We start from the raw sequence: 20,684 nt of genomic DNA, 5'->3' as shown, positions 1-20,684 counted from the left end.
CCCAGCTTGGAATTATATGGTTCAAAGTGTGTTCAGAGTCGTTTTGAGGTTTTTTTTAAAGATCACATAGATCATAGAAGCATAATTGGAACTTGTGTTTTGTTTTACCCAGATAGATATCTGCACAAATAAGTTCAACCATAAGTTGTTTGTAGCTTCATCACTTGAATAACACATTTTTGATGAAAATGTAACTTGGAACTTTAAGCACAGTGAAGTATTGTGATTGAAACAACAAAGGGATTTATGTAAAGGGAGGAATATGCTGTGAAGATGACGACTGTCAAACACTGAGAGGCAACCATGACGACAAACACACACACACACACTCACTCACTCACTCACTCACTCACTCACTCACTCACTCACTCACTCACTCACTCACTCACTCACTCACTCACTCACTCACTCACTCACTCACTCACTCACTCACTCACTCACTCACTCACTCACTCACTCACTCACTCACTCACTCACTCACTCACTCACTCACTCACTCACTCACTCACTCACTCACTCACTCACCTGTTCATAATGCTCCAGCATGCCCTTCTTGCGAATGTTCCTCTTAGCAAGATAAATGGCTATGGTTGAAGGAAGAGAAATATCAGAAATCATTCCCTATATACAGTATATATATATGTCATATGTCATAACTAACTAACTCTAACACTCTGTGAGAATTAATATACGCACACCACTAACCTATCCAGTACTATGCAGATAGCATTACAATAGCAGTATTGTAATAAAAGCCCTGATTAGAAATCTGTTAACCTAAACATTGATAAACTGTATTTTCTTTCACCAAGGGGATCAATAAAGGAATATCTTATCTTATCTTTCCCACATGTATGTAAGGTATAGGCAAGTGCGTATGAGTTATTATTTTCAAAGTCTATGTCCTTTGCTCTGGGAAGGTAAGACAGATGAGGGTGAGAAGTTAGAACAGATCACGTTCTACGTACCATAGTCTGAGTCTTCTGCAACCCATTTCTGTGCTGGCCAGAAGTACGGTGTCTGGGAAGGGTCAGAAAGACATGAGTAGTACTATCTTACTCTATATGAAGCGGTGGTGGAAATAATTTGGAACCAGGTACTGTACCTTTAATTTTGAGGTACTTGTACTTGAGTATTTCCATTTTGGGAAACTTCTTTTACTTTTACTCAAACCACATATCCCAAATGAAATATATATAATTTATTTTACTCCACTACATTTATCTGAACCCAAAAGATGTTGTGATGAAGAAGATTTTGTGATGACTTTCAAATATTAAGCCTGCCAACATCAAGAATTAAAGCCAGAATAACTGGACCACATACCACTTTACTAGGGGTCAGTGGATCGAAGATTGAATGCTGCCAAGCACTGAAATGCATATGTCGTATAGAATGTGTACTTTTAGTAATTAAGTATATTTAATATCATGTCAACTAACTAAATACATTGCTCTTGACTTTTTGTTTATAATTTATTTTTTATTTTTATTATGATTGTTCTGTTAGCTGTGAGCTAGATATTGTGATTTGTTTGGAGGAATATGGAAATGACATGTTCAAAAATAAAATAAAAATTCATTCATTCATTCATTCATTCATTCATACTTCTCTACTTTTACTGAAGTATGATTTTGAGTGGAGGAGTTTTACCTTTACTCAAGTAAATCTTTTTCTGGTTATTTCTACCTTTACTTAAAAGCCCAGTGTGTAGGATTTAGTGGCATCTAGAGGTGAGGTTGCAGATTGCAACCAACTGATAACCCCTCCCCTCCCCCTCAAGATTCAAGAGGTTTATTCATCACATACCGTACATACACAAGACATATAGTGAAAATGAAGGTGGCCATGCCCGCCTTCGATTGTGCAAATAATAAAAAATACAATATAATAATATATCATTTCATATCAATTACTAACGTCCTCGTATGAAATCCTCCACCTAGACTCAGTCTGGAGGAGGGATATACCAGACCTGGAAATAGATTTTGATTGGCAAGAAGCCTGGGCAAATGTTCGACTTGCATCACGGAACCCGGACCATCAACAAATCAATCTTAACTATATTCATAGGACATACTTGACTCCTATAAGACTGAACAGAATGGGTCTTAAACAAGACTCCAAATGCTCCTTATGTACAAATGGGGACGAGGGTACATTTATGCACATGTATTGGGACTGCCCACCAGTCAAGATATTCTGGAAAGAAGTGACCCAGCAATTATCAAATCTCTTAACTCTGGATATACCTGTACACCCCTCTGTATTACTGCTGAATGATGTTTTTGAGTATGCAGTACCTATACAGCGAAAGAGATTGGTTTTATCTGGTATCACAGCGGCTAAAAGGCTGATAGCATCACAATGGTTTCAACCGGAAAAAATTTGCCGGAAGGTCTGGATTCTCACATATCTCGATGTGATTTATCTAGAAATATCTACAGCAAGAATTTTGGGTCTCAGTGAATCCAAAATTACAAAGTGGTTAGAAGTGGTGGAGAGAATAAAAGCTAGCATATAATTATAGTGCCTGGTTAGGAGCGAATGATAATGGATGGATTATCCAATGGGGGGCCCGGGGGGGGGGGGGGAGCGAGCGAGAGCATATGTGTGTAGGGTATTAGATAGCAGGTATTAGGTGTATATCTTGTATAAGACATTTATTTAAATGGTGATTTCATTGGATGTGCACTGTTAATTAATGCTTGTATATCTAATTTTATGTTGTCATGTTTGTTTATGTGTTTGTTTAAAATATAATAAAAAAAAATATATATATATATATATATATATATATATATATATATATAATATATCTATAAAATAGAATAGATAATAAAATAGACATGATAAAAAGTACTAAGATAAAATACAATACAATGCTAGGCTTACGAATTAAAAGGTAGTCTCCAAGCAAGTAGAACCTAAGGTGGCCATGAAACTTGCAGAAAACACAAAAGGCCCTCTCTAGAGCCAGTGTTTCGTTTGTCCGTTCTGGGCTACTGTAGAAACATGGCGGTGCAACATGGTGGGCTCCATGGAGGAGGACCCCCTCCCTATGTAGATATAAAGGACTCATTCTAAAGGTAACGAAAACACAACAATTCTTATTTTCAGGCGATTATACACTAATGAAAACATACTTTACTCTATGACCAACATTGGCGTCGTTAACACACTGGCAGGCAAGGTAGCAGTTCTAGTCAGTAACCAGACTGATACACCTGATAAAATGTCCCACTTTAACAACACTGCATACTGTAACCAAAATACCACATTAAGACACCAAGACCGTGGGAACACCATATAAAATGCATGCTGTGATTTGGTATCAATTGTCTAGTTTCACATGATAGACACATGGTAGTTCCACCGAAAGAGCCTTCCCTCGGGTCTTAGAGGGTTAATGAACTGCTTTGTGTGTTAAAGGTATAGGAGTCGCGGGTATCTAGTGTGAAGAACAGCATGGATTGTGCTGAGAAATTACTCTACTGATCAACAACATCACTGGCAAATAGGGGGACATTTTTTATTTTTATTTTATTTTATTAGGGATCCCCATTAGCTGGTGCGATAGCAACCAGCTAGTCTTCCTGGGGTCCACACACAAAAAGAAACATACAAAAACAATCACTATTGCAAAAAACAAAATTATTAAAAGTCAGTACACACAATGCATAATGAACCTACTGTAACAATTAAGATAGATAAAATTACATTAGTGTAAAACAAAAACAAAAAATTACTTTACAGTGTTAATAACAATTTAAAAACAATTTAAGATTCTTTTTAAAAGTGAATCTACTGTAAATGCAGCAGAGGTTCCGAGGCAGGCCATTCCACAGAGTTAATGCTCTAAAAATAAAAGATCTCCCCAAAGCGCTGGTTCTAGGACCTGGCAATTCAAGCTGCCCACTACTGGAACCTCTAGTGTAATGCTCGTGCACAGTATTACTAAAAACAATCTGATTATGTATAAAAACAGGAGTTTTACTGCTCATGACCAACTTGAACAGCACAAGTATATTAAAAGACAATCTATTTTCAACATTAAGCCAAGAGAGGCGGGCATGCATACGGCTCACATTAGACCTTAGTGAGCAGCCCAGTACCAACCGTGCTGCCCTGTTCTGGACCACCTGGAGCTTCCTGAGGTCACCACTGGCAGCAGATGACCACATCGCAGAGCAATAGTCAAGATGACATAAAACTAAACTTTGCACTATCTGACATAAGGGGACGGGCAACAAAAGAAGCACATTTCCTGGAAATACCAACATTCTGAACTTAACCTTCAACTGGATCATATTTTATTGTATGACATTGTGTGGTATGGTATCATCATCATCATCATCATCATCTGGTTTCAGTCTATAGGCAGCAGGGTGAGAGGATAGCTGGGTGTTTACCTGGAAGCGGTAGAGGGTGGCGTCGTTGCACATGACCAACTTCTTGTGATTCTGCAGAGGGTAGATGTAGCCGAAGGCCACCAACATGGTAGCAACGTTCTCAGCCTCTGAGAACACACGATGGAGGAGAGGAGAGGGGAGGAGAGAGAAGAGGAGAGGAGAGGAGAGGAGAGGAGAGGAGAGGAGAAGAGAAGAGAAGAGGAGAGAATGGGAGAGGAGGGGAGGAGAGGAATTGGGAGGAGAGGAGGAGAGAGGGGGGAAAGGAGAGGAGAGGAGAGGAAATGGGAGGAGAGGAGGGGAGAGGAGAGAAGGGGAGGGTAGGAGAGGAAATGGGAGGAGAGGAGAATCGAGAGGGAGGGAAGGGGAAAGGAGAGAGGGAGGGGAAGGAGAGGAGAGAGAAGAGGAAATTGGAGGAGAGGGGAGGAGAGGAGGGAAGAGGAGAGGAGCAAAATATTGTTTGAAGGGGAGGAAAACTCAGGAGCATGTTGATTAATATATTTACACTAGCTGTCATGACCATTTATTTTATGCCATGGTAATTCATTATTTATTTATTTAAATGTATAGTCATTAAAACGTGATACACCTCAGGGGATTTTCATACCTTCTTGTGTAACTTTCATCTTCGTGAGAATCCATGCGATGACATCCATACCTGCATGGGAACAGGTGAAGACATCGAGACCCTTACAGTAAGTTGGCACAGGCTTACATTATGTACACATAGACACACATGCATAGCTATTGAGGGCTGGGGACTAAAGTGATGGTGGATGTATTATTTTCCAACCGTCAATAAACGTTCTTATTTCTATCAGTTATATGACTGAATTAATGAATTAATCAAATCATTCAACAAATCATTCAAGAGAATAAAAGCATCACAATAACAGATAGCAAAAACTAAATAACCATCACCAAACAACAAACAATTGCCACACAGTAGTGGCCCATTTCATTAGCACCCCCTGCCCAAGCTTCCCCATAATAAGACCAAAGATACTAAATATAAAGAGAGATTACACATTCCAAGCTGTGCCAATGGAATGAAAATGTAATAGTTCCTGTCTCCTAAGTGGGCAAGGCTCTTACACAGGCACTACTGTGGGTGCTCTGAGATAACAAAACAAGTCTCAAGCTAAATTGTTTTGTGCTGGATCTGAATATTATCATTTCAGTGTCAAAATGTTCTGATAAATCGTCACCTTGTCAGAGAAACACCCAATAGACTATTTAACTTTATCTTTGTGGCACAGAGAAGAATGAAACATCTACTCACTCACTCACTCTCTCATCACTCCCATTTGTGTGTGAATGGAACCTGCCTGCACTCATCTCCTAAGGTTGAGGGCAGTAAAAATGGAACCTGCCCACCAGCACTAGTCCCCTATGGTTGGGGCAGTAAAAAACACGCACGCACGCACGCACGCATACTAGGTCCGCTACTGTTCCTAATTTATGCAAATGACATGTCGTCAGCTTGTGACTGCAACTTGTTCCTGTTTGCGGACGACTCAGCCCTGCTGGTCTCTGACAAGAACAAGTTACAGGTTGAAAAAACCCTCAGCTCAGAACTAGGCAAAATCTGCATATGGCTCGCTGATAACAAACTATCATTACACATGGGCAAAACAGAGTCCATTCTCTTCGGTTCAAATAACAAACTCAGCAAGACCGACGGCTTCTCAGTTACAGTGGGTAACAATATTGTCACAAGGAAAGAAGATATTACCTACCTGGGTTCCATCCTAGAGGCAAATCTTTCCTGTGACAAAATGGCATCCAATGTAATAAAAAAAAGTCAACCAACGAACTCGATTCTTGTACCGGATCTCCTCACTGGTAAACAAGAATACCCTGAAGACTCTGGCAGGAGCACTCATTCAAGGGTACTACGACTATGCTTGCACCTCATGGTACCAAAGCACCTCAAAGGCGCTAAAAACAAAATTACAAACATCTCAAAACAAACTGGTCAGACTACTGCTTGACCTTACTCCTAGAACCCACCTCACCCCTGCCCACTTTGACAACCTAGGATGGCTTAGAGTAGACGACAGAGTACAACAACTTGCAATGGGCCTGGTCTACAAGATACACTACACGACCGGGCGGCTACGTGGCGTAGTGGGCAAGGCGCTCGCCATGAATGACGGAGACGCTGAGCTTGCCTGTTCGAGCCCAGCGCTCCACATTGCTTTCAGTTTAGCTGGTCGTTCATACTAATACACATTGGCCGTATTAGGGGGTGGGAAACTGATGGGTGGGGATCGGGCGTTGTGGACAGCGACTCCTACAGGTCGGTTGGTGCGCCTGCGCAGTAGAATCAGGAAGTGTCGGGGGCAGCGTGAGCCTCCCACGCGTTACTCCTCGCCACTGAGAGCTCGAGCTGCGCAGGTGAAAAGATGCGACTGCTGTTACCTCAAGTACCGGAGGGGACTTGTGCTATGTATGACTTAGTCCACATTGCAGCCGGCTTGTGGGAGGCAAGAAACAGCGTTTGTGATAGGGGAGGGTTGAATTGGATGATACGAAATTGGGATGGGAGAAAATATAGAAAATGGGAGAAAAAGTGGATAAAAAAAAAAGATACACTACACGACCAAGGTACCCATGTACATGTCAAAATACTTCCCAAAGGTCAGTGAATACCACGATCACAACACCAGAGGGAGCTCCACAAATCATGTTAAACCCAGATTCGGCTCAAACAAGGGACTAAACACGTTTAGCAATTATGCCACATCAATGTGGAACGCCCTACCCAAAGCTGTAAAGGAATGTGAATCACTACCCACTTTCAAAAACACTCTCAAAAAACACCTACGGGAGACTGCAATTCGAAATTGGCCCCTGTAAATGTCCTAACACAACCCCCTCCAATGTACAGTAAATGACCAAGTATGGTCTTGTCAATATTCCAATGTACAGTTTTGCTTGTACAGTTCCATTACAAGAAGGAGGTGCTTGTCTAAAATGGTGAGCACTTCCTGTGTGTTACATGATGGAGTTGGACTGGAGGCTGCTCGCTGTGCTTTGGCTCCTCTCCAGCCACACTGACCTTTTCCTCCCTTCTTGGTCTTAGGCCAGATTAGAGATCATCTTTGGCCCTGAAAGCACTACACAGATCTCATCCAATTGTGGCCTGCCTTATATAGCCTGTGTGTTAGCAGCTTAGCTGTGGCAGCCGGTCCGCCTCTGTCTCGAGGGTCCACAGTTTCTTAACTGCAAGAGATGCGACTTGAATACTTGAAGAAATAGCATTTGCTTTGACTAATATGCAAATACCTTTTTCCATTCATGTATTGTCATATATTGAATGGGGGGGACAAATGTCTAGTGAGCTTAAAGAAATTATGTATTCAAGCTTTTCCAATGAATATGAATATTTTGTTTGAATGCTGCCGTAAATGTATTATGAGATATTGTAGCTCCATAGGAGTTCAGAAACGGCCGTGGAGATGGGTTGTCTCAAGACAATATCCCCCAACACTTGACATTGATAAATGCAGGCACGATTATGACTTGAAATTGAAAACAATGGATACAGAATGAAACATTTACTGGGTCTACTTAGCTGTGTCTGTAAATGTGTGATAAGTATGAATTTTAGGCTACATTTGAAAGCAGGTGAGAATGGTGGTGACTATGGGTCCCCAGAGAGGCCGATATTCATAACTCATGGGCTCATGGACACATTTTACTACTATTTAAACATTGTCTGGCATGATGTTGACGAGTACAGGCCATCATTTCACTGGTCCCTTTAGTATTGGAAAACATAGCACTGTGCTGCATCCTCTCACCAGGTTCCAATACAATCAAATGGGACAGAACAGGAGGCTCACAGTGTAATCGGATGTGTATCCCTGTTCGCTGTATAGTCAAGTCAAGTCAAGTCAAGAGTTTTAATTGTCACGGCATACAGGTATACAATGAAATGCGGGTGGTCTTGCCCGCAACAATGTGCAATACAGTGGTACATATAATAGAATCAAAAGAAGGAAACAACATTGTGCAGTAACAGGTAGCAGGTAACATGGAGTGACATCTCGGTATCTGTACATAGTTATTTACAGAGCATGTGGGACATGCTAGTTAGCTTTGGTAGTGCAATACACTGTTCCTGTTATTCTAATTTAAAGTGTCCTTTCCTTTGGCCATAAGTGTGCGTGTGTGCGACATGAGTGTGTGCCCGCTCATGTTAAAGTGTTAAGTGGCTGCTCGTGTGTGAGCGTGCACAGTGTGCGTGTCGTGTGTGTGTTCATGTGTGCTTGTGTGTGGACAGTTCAATGTTCTGAGCACTCAATGTTCATTGTTCATGGCTCTGATGGCCTGGGGGAAGAAGCTGAGCCTAAGCCGCTCTGTCCTAGTAGCTGGGGTTCGCAGGCGTCTGCCTGACCTCAGCAGCTGAAACAGGCTGTTATTGGGGTGGTGAGGGTCTTTCATTATCCTGCAGGCTCTGGATTTGCACCTCTTGTTGTATAGAACCTGCAGGGGGGGTAGTGCAATACCCGTGGTACGCTCGGCTGAGCGCACCACTCTCTGTAGGGCCTTCTTGTCCTGTGCCGTGCTGTTTCCATACCAGGCAGTGATGTTTCCGGTCAGGATGCTCTCTACAGCTCCTGAGTAGAAGGACTGGAGTATCTTCCCCGATACTCTGAACTTCCTTAACTGTCTCAGGTGGTAGAGACGCTGTTTCGCCTTCTTTACTACTGTGTCTATGTGTGTTGACCATGTCAGGTCCTCTGAGATGTGGACCCCCAGGTACTTGAAGCTGCTCACCCTGTCCACGGTAGCCCCGTTAATCATCAGTGGTGTGTGCGTCTCCTGCTATCCTCTCCTATAATCCACGATCAGCTCCTTGGTTTTACCAATGTTCAGGAGCAGGCTGTTGTCCTGGCACCAGCGTTCCAGTACCTCAACCTCCTCCCGGTAGGCCTTCTCGTCGTTGTCCGAGATCAGCCCCACCACCACTGTGTCATCTGCGAACTTCACTATGGAGTTGGAGCTGAACTTGGCCACACAGTCGTGTGTGTAGAGTGAGTACAGCAGGGGGCTCAGAACACAGCCCTGGGGGGACCCGATGCTCAGGGTGATGGTGTTGGAGGTCTGACCCCCCACCCTGACCGCCTGGGGTCTTTCGCTCAGAAAGTCCAGTACCCAGGCGCTCAGGGTGGAGCTCAGACCTAGCTCGATCAGCTTGTCCACCAGTCTGGTGGGGACTATGGTGTTGAACGCTGAGCTGTAGTCAATGAACAACAGTCTCACATAGCCCCCCTTCTGACGGTCAAGGTGCGAGAGGGTGCTGTGCAGTACCTGGGAGACCGCGTCGTCGGTGGACCTGTTTGTCCTGTATGCAAATTGCATAGGGTCCATATCACTGGGGAGGGAGGCACAAATGTGGTCCTTGACCAGCCTCTCGAAACATTTCATGACCACAGAGGTGAGTGCCACCGGTCTGTAGTCATTTGGACATGCTGGGGAGGGTTTCTTCGGCACAGGGATGATGGTAGACATCTTGAAGCAGGCAGGGACCACTGACTCCGCCAGTGATTGATTAAATATGGCGGTGAACACAGGGGCCAGCTGGTTGGCACAGGTCTTGAGTATACGTCCTGTTATGCCATCTGGGCCAGCAGCCTTCCTGGTGTTCACCTGCATAAATGCTCTTCTCACACTGTGTTCCGACAACGAGAGAGCGTCCCCCCCCCCCTCGCGGTTGCCCCCCCCCCCTCCACAACAGCCGGCGCGCCAGTGACGTCACTAGCCGGAGAGCCAGCAGCGCCACTGTCTACACCAAACCGAGCGTAGAAGATGTTGAGCTTGTCCGCGGATAGGGCTGACCCCGATTAGTCGAATAGTCGACTAATCGATCGAAAGGAGCCGTAGTCGACTGCCGACATCTTAGTCGAATGCAAAAAAAGAAAAAATTATTATAATATATATTTTTTATCTTTCCAAAAGCAAAGAGGCCTAGAAGCGTACGGCTAACGCTAATGGCGCGCATACCAGAGAGGCTAACTGCCTAAGAAAACGGGCACAGAGGCACTGAAAGTAGATTTTACCCATCTAATGAACACACTAGACTAGAATATCAAGATGTATCCATCAGTGGACCAATTGCATGCTTTCGCAGAGGACAAGAAGCCTTCAGTCTACTCCGTCCGACATTAAGCACCCCCCACAGCCCAAATGGAATGATAAAAAAAATATATATATATTTGAATATTTCTTTTCTTTATTTTTTTGCATCGACGACTATCATTCGACTATCGGCAAATTTCGGCCAATCAAAGTCGACTATACAAATCCTTAGTCGAGGTCAGCCCTACAAACATACCGTGTTCGAGCAGCAATACCAACTGAGTCACGTGACTAAGTTGCCCCGGACCTGCGCAAACTGCTGCGCTAGAAGAATACGAGGGGGCTCTATGGAGAAACCATGGCACTCCCCTGACTAAAAAGTAGTTTCAAATGAAAACGGCTGGATGTAATTTAGCCAAATCAGTACTGGCTGTGAGTGTGAGTCTTTCACCTTTTACATATCTAGCTTTGGCATGGATTGATTGTTTAGATCGCTAGCATGGCTAACAAATGCAAATATTGTAGTCTGCCCCGTTGTTCTGACCAGGATTACGTTCCTTTCTGCGTGCGCACATTGAGTCTGACATAATACAGCGAACAGGTATATGTTCCACTAAGGAAATGGTTACAAACCATACATTGTAAGTTGTAATGAGCCTTTACTAGTCATCATCATACCAGACAGTGTTTAAAATACTGGGGGGAAAGTGAAGTCATCCTTCAGTGAGACGGCGTGTTCTCTCACCGGTGATGACATGGGGGATGGTGGTGACGTTGAGCTTCTGATCCGAGCCCTTCACGCCGCTAGCGGGGTCCTGCATCTCCACCACAAAGGTCTCCAGCTGGACACCGCACACAGGGAGAGGAACACAGAAGTCAATTGATATGAACAAACAAAGGTAGTGTAGTTTAGGAATACTAGATACACAACAGAGTCATCCTGGTGGAGATTGGAATGATATGAAAGATGACATTATTAGAAATGTAAAAATGGGGAGCTCCAGTAGCTCACCGCGTACCTCGAACGCTATTTCGGCGTCGGGGACAACCGTGTGAGTCACGGATCTGGGGTAGCGAGTTCGACTCCCGGACAAGCCGTACTTTCTCAGAGTGTCTTTCCCCCCATCTATACCCCCATTCAACCTGTTTCTATCGGTCATACTTGACCAGAAAAAGCGATAAACGCGAAAAGAACCAGCTGACTGGTCAAAGTTTAAAAAAAAAAGAAATGTAAAAACATCTTAAAAGGTGGTTGTGGCGTAGTGGGCAAGGCGCTCGCCACGAAATCTGGAGACGCTGGGCTTGCCTGTTTGAGCCCAGCGCTCCACATTTGCTTTCAGTTTAGCTGGTCGTCCGTACTAATACACATTGGCCGTATTAGGGGGTGGGAAACTGATGGGTGGGGATCGGGCGTTGTGGACAGCGACTCCTACAGGTCGGTTGGTGCGCCTGCGCAGTAGAATCAGGAAGTGTCTGGGGCAGCATGAGCCTCCCACGCGTTACTCCTCGCCACTGAGAGATCGAGCTGCGCAGGTGAAAAGATGCGACTGCTGTTACCTCAAGTACCGGATGGGACTTGTGCTATGTATGACTTAGTCCACATTGCAGCCGGCTTGTGGGAGGCAAGAAACAGCGTTCGTGACAGGGGAGGGTTGAATTGAATGATACGAAATTGGGATGGGAGAAAATATAGAAAATGGGAGAAAAAGTGGATAAAAAAAAAAAGTGGTTGTGGTAGGCGGCTGGGTGGCGCAGCGGACATTGCGCTCGTCACCAATGCAAGAGACACCGGTATCGAATCCGGCTGTCAGCGTTGCCTCCGGCTTGGGCCGGCCGTCATACTGACTCAATTGGCAGAGTTAGCGGGAGGGAAGTTGATGGGTGGTAGTCTGGTCGTTGTGAACAGTGACTCCTACAGGTTGGTTGGGGCGCCTGCACAGCAAAAGACAGGAAAATGGTGGGGGCAGTGTGAGCCTCCTACACGTTACTCCTCGCCAATGAGAGTCCGCGCTGGCAGGTGAAAAGATGTGACTGGCTGCCTCCACATGTATCGGAGGGGACATGTGATGGGCTTCTATCCTCCCTACAACCGGCCAGTGGGGGGCACATGCGAGCAACGATCAAGACAGGGGAGGGGAGAATTGGCACGGCTAAATTGGGATGGGAGAAAAATAGAAAAAGGAGGAGAAAAGGTGGGGGGAAAAAAGGTGGTTGTGGGTTATATTCTATGTAAAAGAATTAAATAAAAAGAGGTGCTTGTGGGGAGAGAACATCCCAGAATTAGACCCCGAGTTTGACTGGGATGATATCTGGACATTGGCTTCCCGTAACCCTAATCACCAGCAAATACATTTAAATTATATTCATAGGACGTATCTCACACCTAGGAAACTGTGCGCTATGGGGTTGCTTGCTGACTCTCGGTGCACTTTGTGCATTCTGAGGGCCACTCGCACTACATGGAAATCTATAACAACTATACTTTCAAACATATGTAACCTGACAATTCCGTTTGCAGCAGCAACACTGCTCCTAAATTATATATCACTACTGCCGGCCTCCATACAGCAACAAAAAATCATTCTGGCGGGCGTTACAGCAGCCAAGAAATTGATAGCCATGAGGTGGAAACAACCTGAGAAACTCACAACGACCAATTGGTCTTTGACACTTTTGGATGTCATGGAGATCTCTACTGCTCGGGTGATTGGAGTTGAGCAATCCAACATTGAACTATGGGCCTCAGCGGCCGAGAAGGTAAAGGCCATGATCTAGCGGCGAAGCAGGTCGGATGTTGGTCCTGAGGGGTCTTGGAGTGGGAGTGGGGGGAGGAAGTGTCTTTTGTGGTGTCTGTGATAATATAATTTGGTTTTTGTATTCTGTTTGTTGTTTTAGTTATTTCTAGTTTTCTTGTCATTATTGTGGTTATTATTGTTGAATAACAACCACCCCAACAACAGCCTGTTCAAGCTGCTGCGGTCGGGCAAGAGCCTCCGTATATACTCAGCAAGAACAGAGAGACTAAGGCTCAGCTTCTTCCCTCAGGCCATCAAAACACTGAACACTGATCTCTCCACACACAAGCACACATGAACACACACACACACACACACACACACACAACACAACATTCTGCACTTGCTCACACACAAACGCACCATAGGTCACTTTAAACACACAAGAAAAGGACACTTTAAAGGAAGGGAAAAAAGGACACTTTAAGAAAAGAACTTGTTGTGATTATTGCATAGTATAGCTAGTAACAGCAAGTATAGCATATGGACATAGAAGTAAAACTGTATAGACCCAGTGCCTTGAAGTGATTTAACATGTCTATTTTATCATGTCTATTCTACTTATTTTTATTACTATTTACTATTATTACTATTGTATTCTTGCACAGTCTCCACCCCACCGTATGTATATTTCTATCCCACCCACCCACCCCCTCCTAATGTACAGTCCCCTCCCCATCATATGTATATACTCTGTCAGGATCTATGGGTAACAGTACTGTATATTTGAATACCGTTTATGTCACAAATGTATCAGTACTAAATACCTGTATGTCCCTATGCCATATATGTCATGTATGTTGTGTATGTCATAAATGTCTATATGAATTGAAAATGGGGGACCCTGATGTAAACAAGACAAACGTCTTTCTTTGGTCTGCATCCCCTTAACAATTGTGTGTATTGAGGGCTGCTACGTGGCGCAGTGGGCAAGGCGCTCGCAACGAATGCTGGAGACTGGGCTCGAACAGGATGCCTCCTGTTCGAGTTCGAGCCCCGCTCTCCACATTGCTTTCAGTTTAGCTGGTCGTCCACAGTAATACACATTGGCCGTATTACGGGGAGGGAAACTGAAGGGTGGGGATCGGGCGTTGTGGACAGCGACTCCTACAGGTCGGTTGGTGCGCCTGCGCAGTAGAATCAAGAAGCGACGGGGGCGGGGCCCCTCCAAAGCCCAGACCCCCGACGCTGAAAGATCGAGCCGCGCAGGTGAAAAGATGCGACGGCTGTTACCTCGAGTATCGGAGGGGACTCGACTCGTGCTATGTATGGCTTACACGTCCACATTGCAGCCGGCTTGTGGGAGGCATGAAACAGCGTTCGAGATAGGGGAGGGTTGAATTGGACGATACGAAATTGGGATGGGAGAAAAATAGAAAATGGGAGAAAAAGTGGATAAAAAAAACAATTGTGTGTATTGAGCCGTACTGTATTGTACCCATTCTGCAATCTGTTAAATAAAGTTTTAATTCATTCATTCATTCACAGTCATAGGCATAGCTGGCAGAATAGCTTTATATAGATTCTGCTTGGCATAGTTTGTGGAAGGATGACACAACAGACTTCCAAGACAGTGTTCAGCTGGACTGACTTGACTAAGATGATTAGGCAGAATGTTAAACAGTGGACAGCCCCCACCCCGGCAGTGATGTCACATTGATTCATGGTGACACTGTGGCCTTTTAGGGGAGTGACGTGGTCGCCAACACTAATTGGCTTTATAGTCAGGTTGAGGAATTAGAGATGATCTGTTAAAAGCTCCTGGTTAGATAGTGTTGTCTAACTAGACATGTGCTGTCAGTGGCCCACTGAGAATTATATCCCCTGGACGGCTCAAATTCTCAACCCACCTTTTGACTCTTGCCCCTAATCCAAGCCGTTGATGAGTAGTTTGTGTTTTTAGTTTTGTGAGAATAGCCGCCATAAGGCAAGACGACTCCGAACTTTAGAAGCCTCCTTGCTATAAGGCAAACACTTGTCAGGTTTGGTGAAAATTGAACAGTGCATTCACAAGTAACGAATAATTTCCTGTTTACGATGCATTTTTCTGCAATTTGATTGGGCATGGTGGTCATATGGTTTGGCCTATAATTTATCTAAATGACACATGTGATGATGTTAGTCTCCAGATGTCAGGTGAACAGGTTAGGGGAAGTAGGGGAAAGAGTGTTTTTCCAATAATTCAAGATGGTGGAAATTCTAATATCCTTATATACGATCTTATAGGTTGTTCTTGTTGTGCATAAGTAGACACATACACCATTTTTATGACTGCATGACTAACAGATCAGGAGATAAACTAATTTGACAATTGAAATGTTGGCCTAATGGTGGCACTAGAGGAAATGGGGTCACCAAAATCAATAGGGTCCATCCTCTAGGCTAGGGGTCATAAGATTTGTAGTTAGCACGTTCATGAGAAAAGTCTGTGGCGGAGGTGGTCGGGTCGGTTGATCATATCTAAGTATTTATAAAGCTCAAGGTATATGTGATGGGAGTGGGACATATTTAGATGGCAATAGGACACTCTTGCTGGCAAAGAATACAACATACTCTTTTTGATACTCTTTTTTTTATTTATTTTTTGGCATTATGACAAAGGTCATATAGCAATTAAAGGTATAAAGTATATGGCCTTTTGAATCATGATTAAGTTGATAACTCCGCACAGCAAGCTGTTTCCGCATGAATTAAAAGTAAATTAATCGCTTCAGATCAAGCCCAGCTCGTCACATATAATGACAAATAAGAGTGGCATTTGTAATTTATGATCAGATTTTTTTTTTTTTTTTTAAATACATATTTCAACGGACGATCTGTGTGTAGTGTAGTGTGTACCTACCTTTTTGAGGCAATGCATACGGGGCCGGAAATGCTGTGTCCGGTCGGGGCGGACTGTCCTTATTGTCATGGTTACGGAGGAACGTGCACAAAATCCAAGCGTGAGAAATGTCCCCAAATATTACATCCAGTTATGGACAGCAAGGCGACAGACGGTACGGGGTGGACCGCACCACACCCTCTGCTCTTGGGATTGCAAGTAGGGAGAGTGGATAGTATTATATCCAACGGTGACAGGCAGCTCAACCTGTTACACGTTCACTTCTGAACTTCAGATCTACTGATCTGATTTAGTGTTCAGTGTCCGGGGGGCGTGAATACTTTCGGCAGCCAACATGCTTTTCCGAGTTGCTCTGATTGGCCGAGCGCGCGCATGCGCATGAGCCGCGAGTCCATGCATCATTGTTTACAATGAACGGTGGTGTTAATCGAAAGGACTAACCTAAAGTTAGTTGTTCACCAACAATCTACAGACACAAACAAACACAGAACCGGACTGTTATATTAAATTAATTGATTGCTGTTTAACGCGTCCGTGTCCAGTCCTTTCGATTAACGCCACCGTTCATTGTAAACAATGATGCATGTAGTTACTGTGTGTTGTTGTAGCCACCGGTTAATTCGCGATTTTTTATTGGTTTGTCATGACAAACCAATTACATAATCCAACATATGTGTAAAGAAACAACATATTCCAGTTAACGGTATATTTTTTTAATGATTCGTTACGGCGTAATCAATACTTCCATTTGTATAAATTGCCCTAAACGGAGTTTAGTATTCCTGCCTGGCTGAGGAGCGCGTCGCGTCGCGGCTCATGCGCATGCGCGCGCTCGGCCAATCAGAGCAACGTGGAAGGGCATGTTGGCTGCCCAAAGTATTCACGCGTCCGGGGGGCGTCTATTCGAATACCAACCGTTTTGCAAATCTGATTGGCCACTGACGTTTCTGGTCATGTGACATGTGCGCCCAATCGCATGACGAGCTGTGTCTTTGCCCATTTCCGCGTCGAACAGCCTGCAAACTACCTAACCCCTAGTTTATCACTGGTTAAGCTTAGGCGACTCTTTCGAAGTTGGTTAAGGTTAGAGTTTGGAATCAAGGCTGGCGTTTTATTGCCATGCTCTAAGACAAACTCTAACCTTAACCAACTTCGAAAGAGTGCCTAAGCTTAACCGTCGAAAGAACTTGCCGTCACACGATTGGTGCACATGTCACATGACCAGAAACGTCAGTGGCCAATCAGATTCGCAAAACACACAAACCGGTTGGTATTCGAATATAGGTGTCCGGGGGGCGTGAATACTTTCCCCAAGGTGGTTGTCCTTCCGCGTTCGGTTTGCGCGGCCTGATTGGCCACTGACGCTTCTCTCAGCGCCCAATCGCGTTGCGCCTAGCTTTCAGTACCACAGCCCAAGTCCTTCAGTTCCACAGCCCATTTCCTCGTATTGTTTTCATCTCTCTATATTAACGTAGCCCATTTCCTCGTATTGTTTTCATCTCTCTATATTAACGTAGCCCATTTCCTCGTATTGTTTTCATCTCTCTATATTAACGTAACGCGCTATTCATATCAATCGACATCACATCAATATAAATAACGTATTGTTTTCATCTCTCTATATTAACGTAACGCGCTATTCATATCAATCGACATCACATCAATATAAATAACGTATTGTTTTCATCTCTCTATATTAACGTAACGCGCTATTCATATCAATCGACATCACATCAATAGTTAGTATATTGATGCACGGCGGTAGCAGTATAGCGATGCATGGCGGTAGCAGTATATTGATGCACGGCGGTAGCAGTATATTGATGCACGGCGGTAGTAGTTAGTGCATTGATGTGCTAGTTAGTTAGTATATTGATGCACCGTTAACTGGAATATGTTGTTTCTTTACACATATGTTGGATTATGTAATTGGTTTGTCATGACAAATCAATAAAAAATCGCGCGACTCTGGCTTCATCATTTACATTTACATTTATCCAAAGCGACTTACAAGTTCTGTACGACAGGTCATCAGGAAGGATACAACTCTATCAGCTGAGTAACAATATTCATCAAAGTGTTGCGTGTTACAGTGTAGGTTAGTTTATTAGGACAAGTGCATGACAGTAAGGTTAGTCAGGGTTAGATTTTCTTAATTTTTTTTAATATATATATATATATTTATTTTTTATTTTTATTTTTTCAGAAATATGGTAAATGGTAAATGGCTGCTTTTTTATATAGCGCTTTTATCCAAAGCTCTTTACAATTTGTTACTCACATTTGACCCATTCACTCACACATTCACACACAGACGGCGGAGGCAACCATGCAAGGTGCCAACCTGCTCATCGGGAGCAATTAGGGGTTAAGTGTCTTGCTCAAGGACACATCGACACGCTGCCCGGGAGGAGCTGGAATCGAACCGGGAACCTCCGGATTGCCAGACGACTGCTCTACCTCCTGAGCCACTGTCGCCCCTCTACGCTCGAGAGGCATTCTATAAAGCTGGGAACGAGGTTAGTCCTTCTCAGCCAACCTCAGCGCGCGATTGGCTGAGGTTGAGTAAAATGCCATGGTAAGCCAATCAAAGGTAGAGGTGGGCGGGTTCATCCAGTGTCTGCACACAGCGCGACAACACAAGCCAGTCAACGTGAGACCGCGGTTCGTGTACGTTTTGATAGTTGTTTTGGTGGCCAAATAATCCAAAACGAATCCAACGAACAACACACGCGAGCATTCAATGACAGATTCAGATTCAGATTCAGATTCAGATTACTTTATTCACCATATTGTACAGGTACAAATGGAACGTGATTTGACATTTCAGTGCATGATTATTCACAAATAGGAACAACAAAATAATAATAATGATAAATAAATAAGTAAGTGCAAAACAGGACAGAACAGTGAGACAACAATAAGACAGTAAAGTGCAGTGGTAGTGGTAGGGGACATGGATACAGTGCAGCATAGTTCAAGTCCAGAAGTCCAGCCCTAGCAGCTCGCCATAGAGGGGGGGTGGAGCAGGGGGACACCTGACTCGTTAACCAGGCGAGCCGCTGAGGGGAAGAAACTCAGTCTGTGGCGGGACTTTAGTGTCTTGGGCAGCCGTAGCCGCCTGCCGTGGGGGAGCATGTTGAAGAGGTTGTGACCCGGGTGGGCGGGGTCTGCCATGATCTTCCTCGCCCTCCTCAAGGCCCTGGTGGAATGTAGGGACTCGAGGGAGGGAAGGGGGCAGCCGATCACCCTCTCCGCTGAGCGTATCACCCGCTGCAGCTTGGCCTTGTCTCTGACCGTGGCTGCAGGGAACCAGGTGATGATGGAGAGGGTGAGGATGGACTGGATGATGGCGGTGTAAAACTGGACCATCATGGTCCTCGGCAGCCTGAACTTCCTCAGCTGACGTAGACCGCGGGTCCATGAGCGTTTTTGTTCACTCTAGTCTTGTGTTAGTCGTGTGTTGCACTGCAGTAGTGAAGGCTCTACTCTGCTGACATAGTGCTGCACTTCGTGGTTTAATAGCACAGTCTTCAGGTGCTCAGAGTCAGAGATATATATATCTGTATGTCATGCATGTCTTAAATGTCATGATTAGATTTGTACATATTCCAACATATGTGTAAAGAAACAACATATTCCAGTTAACGGTATATTTTTTTAATGATTCGTTACGAGGGGCTTGTCGCGGCTCATGCGCGGGCGTAATCGATAACTGGCGGCGATAAGGGGGGCGTAATAGCGTAGGGTCACATGGGCTTAGTGGCCAATCAGAGGAACCCGGAAACCCAACTGCGTTGTAGAAAGCATACACGCGTCCGGCGTGCGTTATTTTTAAACCTAGCCGCATTTTTCGGAGACGCTCTCTGATTGGCCACTGACTGACGCTCTCTGATTGGCCACTGACATGTTTGCCCAATCGCGTGACGAGCTGTGTCTTTGCCCATTTCCGCGTCGAACAGACTGCAAACTACCTGGCGTTCTATCGCCATGCTCTAAGACAAACTCTAACCTTAACCAACTTCGAAAGAGTGCCTAAGCTGGGCGGCTACGTGGCGTAGTGGGCAAGGCGCTCGCCACGAATGTGGAGACGCTGGGATCGCCTGTTCGATCCCAGCGCTCCACATTGCTTTCAGTTTAGCTGGTCGTCCGTACTAATACACATTGGCCGTATTAGGGGGTGGGAAACTGATGGGTGGGGATCGGGCGTTGTAGCTAAGGGGCTACACAACCCTGACTGTATTGAGATATGTTAGATTAAACCACTACTAAAGAATATTAATAGCCAGACAGTACAGTTAGACAAAATGGCGGACACTCCATTGACTGCGCGGGGACAGGGATACAAGTTGAACAAGCATCATGTTTAATGTTAATAGAAAACATACATATTATTTATTACGGTTCTCCTTTAATACTAGAATGTCAGTGCAACAAAGTCAACGGTAACGAATAGTTCCTAGACTACGGATACTCGACCGGTGGAGCTCTGAAGGGAGTGAGACGAAACGAGGCGATACAGGGAAAAGCAAGATGGTGGCTGGAGAC

The 20,684-nt window shown here is 44.5% G+C and overlaps 1 protein-coding gene across 1 annotated transcript in view; it reads right to left on the bottom strand.

Annotated features, from left to right (window-relative positions):
- Positions 1–16,205, bottom strand: part of rgs9a (regulator of G protein signaling 9a) — a gene marked incomplete at both ends in the record, with an annotated part of 61,078 nt that extends 44,873 nt beyond the window's left edge. Inside the window, 6 exons of the mRNA XM_084329108.1 lie at positions 526–584; positions 969–1,020; positions 4,413–4,519; positions 5,017–5,067; positions 11,245–11,341; positions 16,137–16,205. Coding sequence (XP_084185234.1) covers positions 526–584; positions 969–1,020; positions 4,413–4,519; positions 5,017–5,067; positions 11,245–11,341; positions 16,137–16,205 — 435 coding nt within the window. The remainder of the gene's footprint in view (positions 1–525; positions 585–968; positions 1,021–4,412; positions 4,520–5,016; positions 5,068–11,244; positions 11,342–16,136) is intronic.
- Between the last annotated feature and the right edge of the window lie 4,479 nt (positions 16,206–20,684).

The sequence above is a fragment of the Notolepis coatsorum genome (genome assembly GCF_963971535.1).
Source record: "Notolepis coatsorum genome assembly, chromosome: 14".
Lineage (NCBI taxonomy): Eukaryota > Metazoa > Chordata > Actinopteri > Aulopiformes > Paralepididae > Notolepis > Notolepis coatsorum.
The sequence above is the reverse complement of the archived record's forward strand: the minus strand, read 5'-3'. Positions and strand labels throughout refer to the sequence as shown.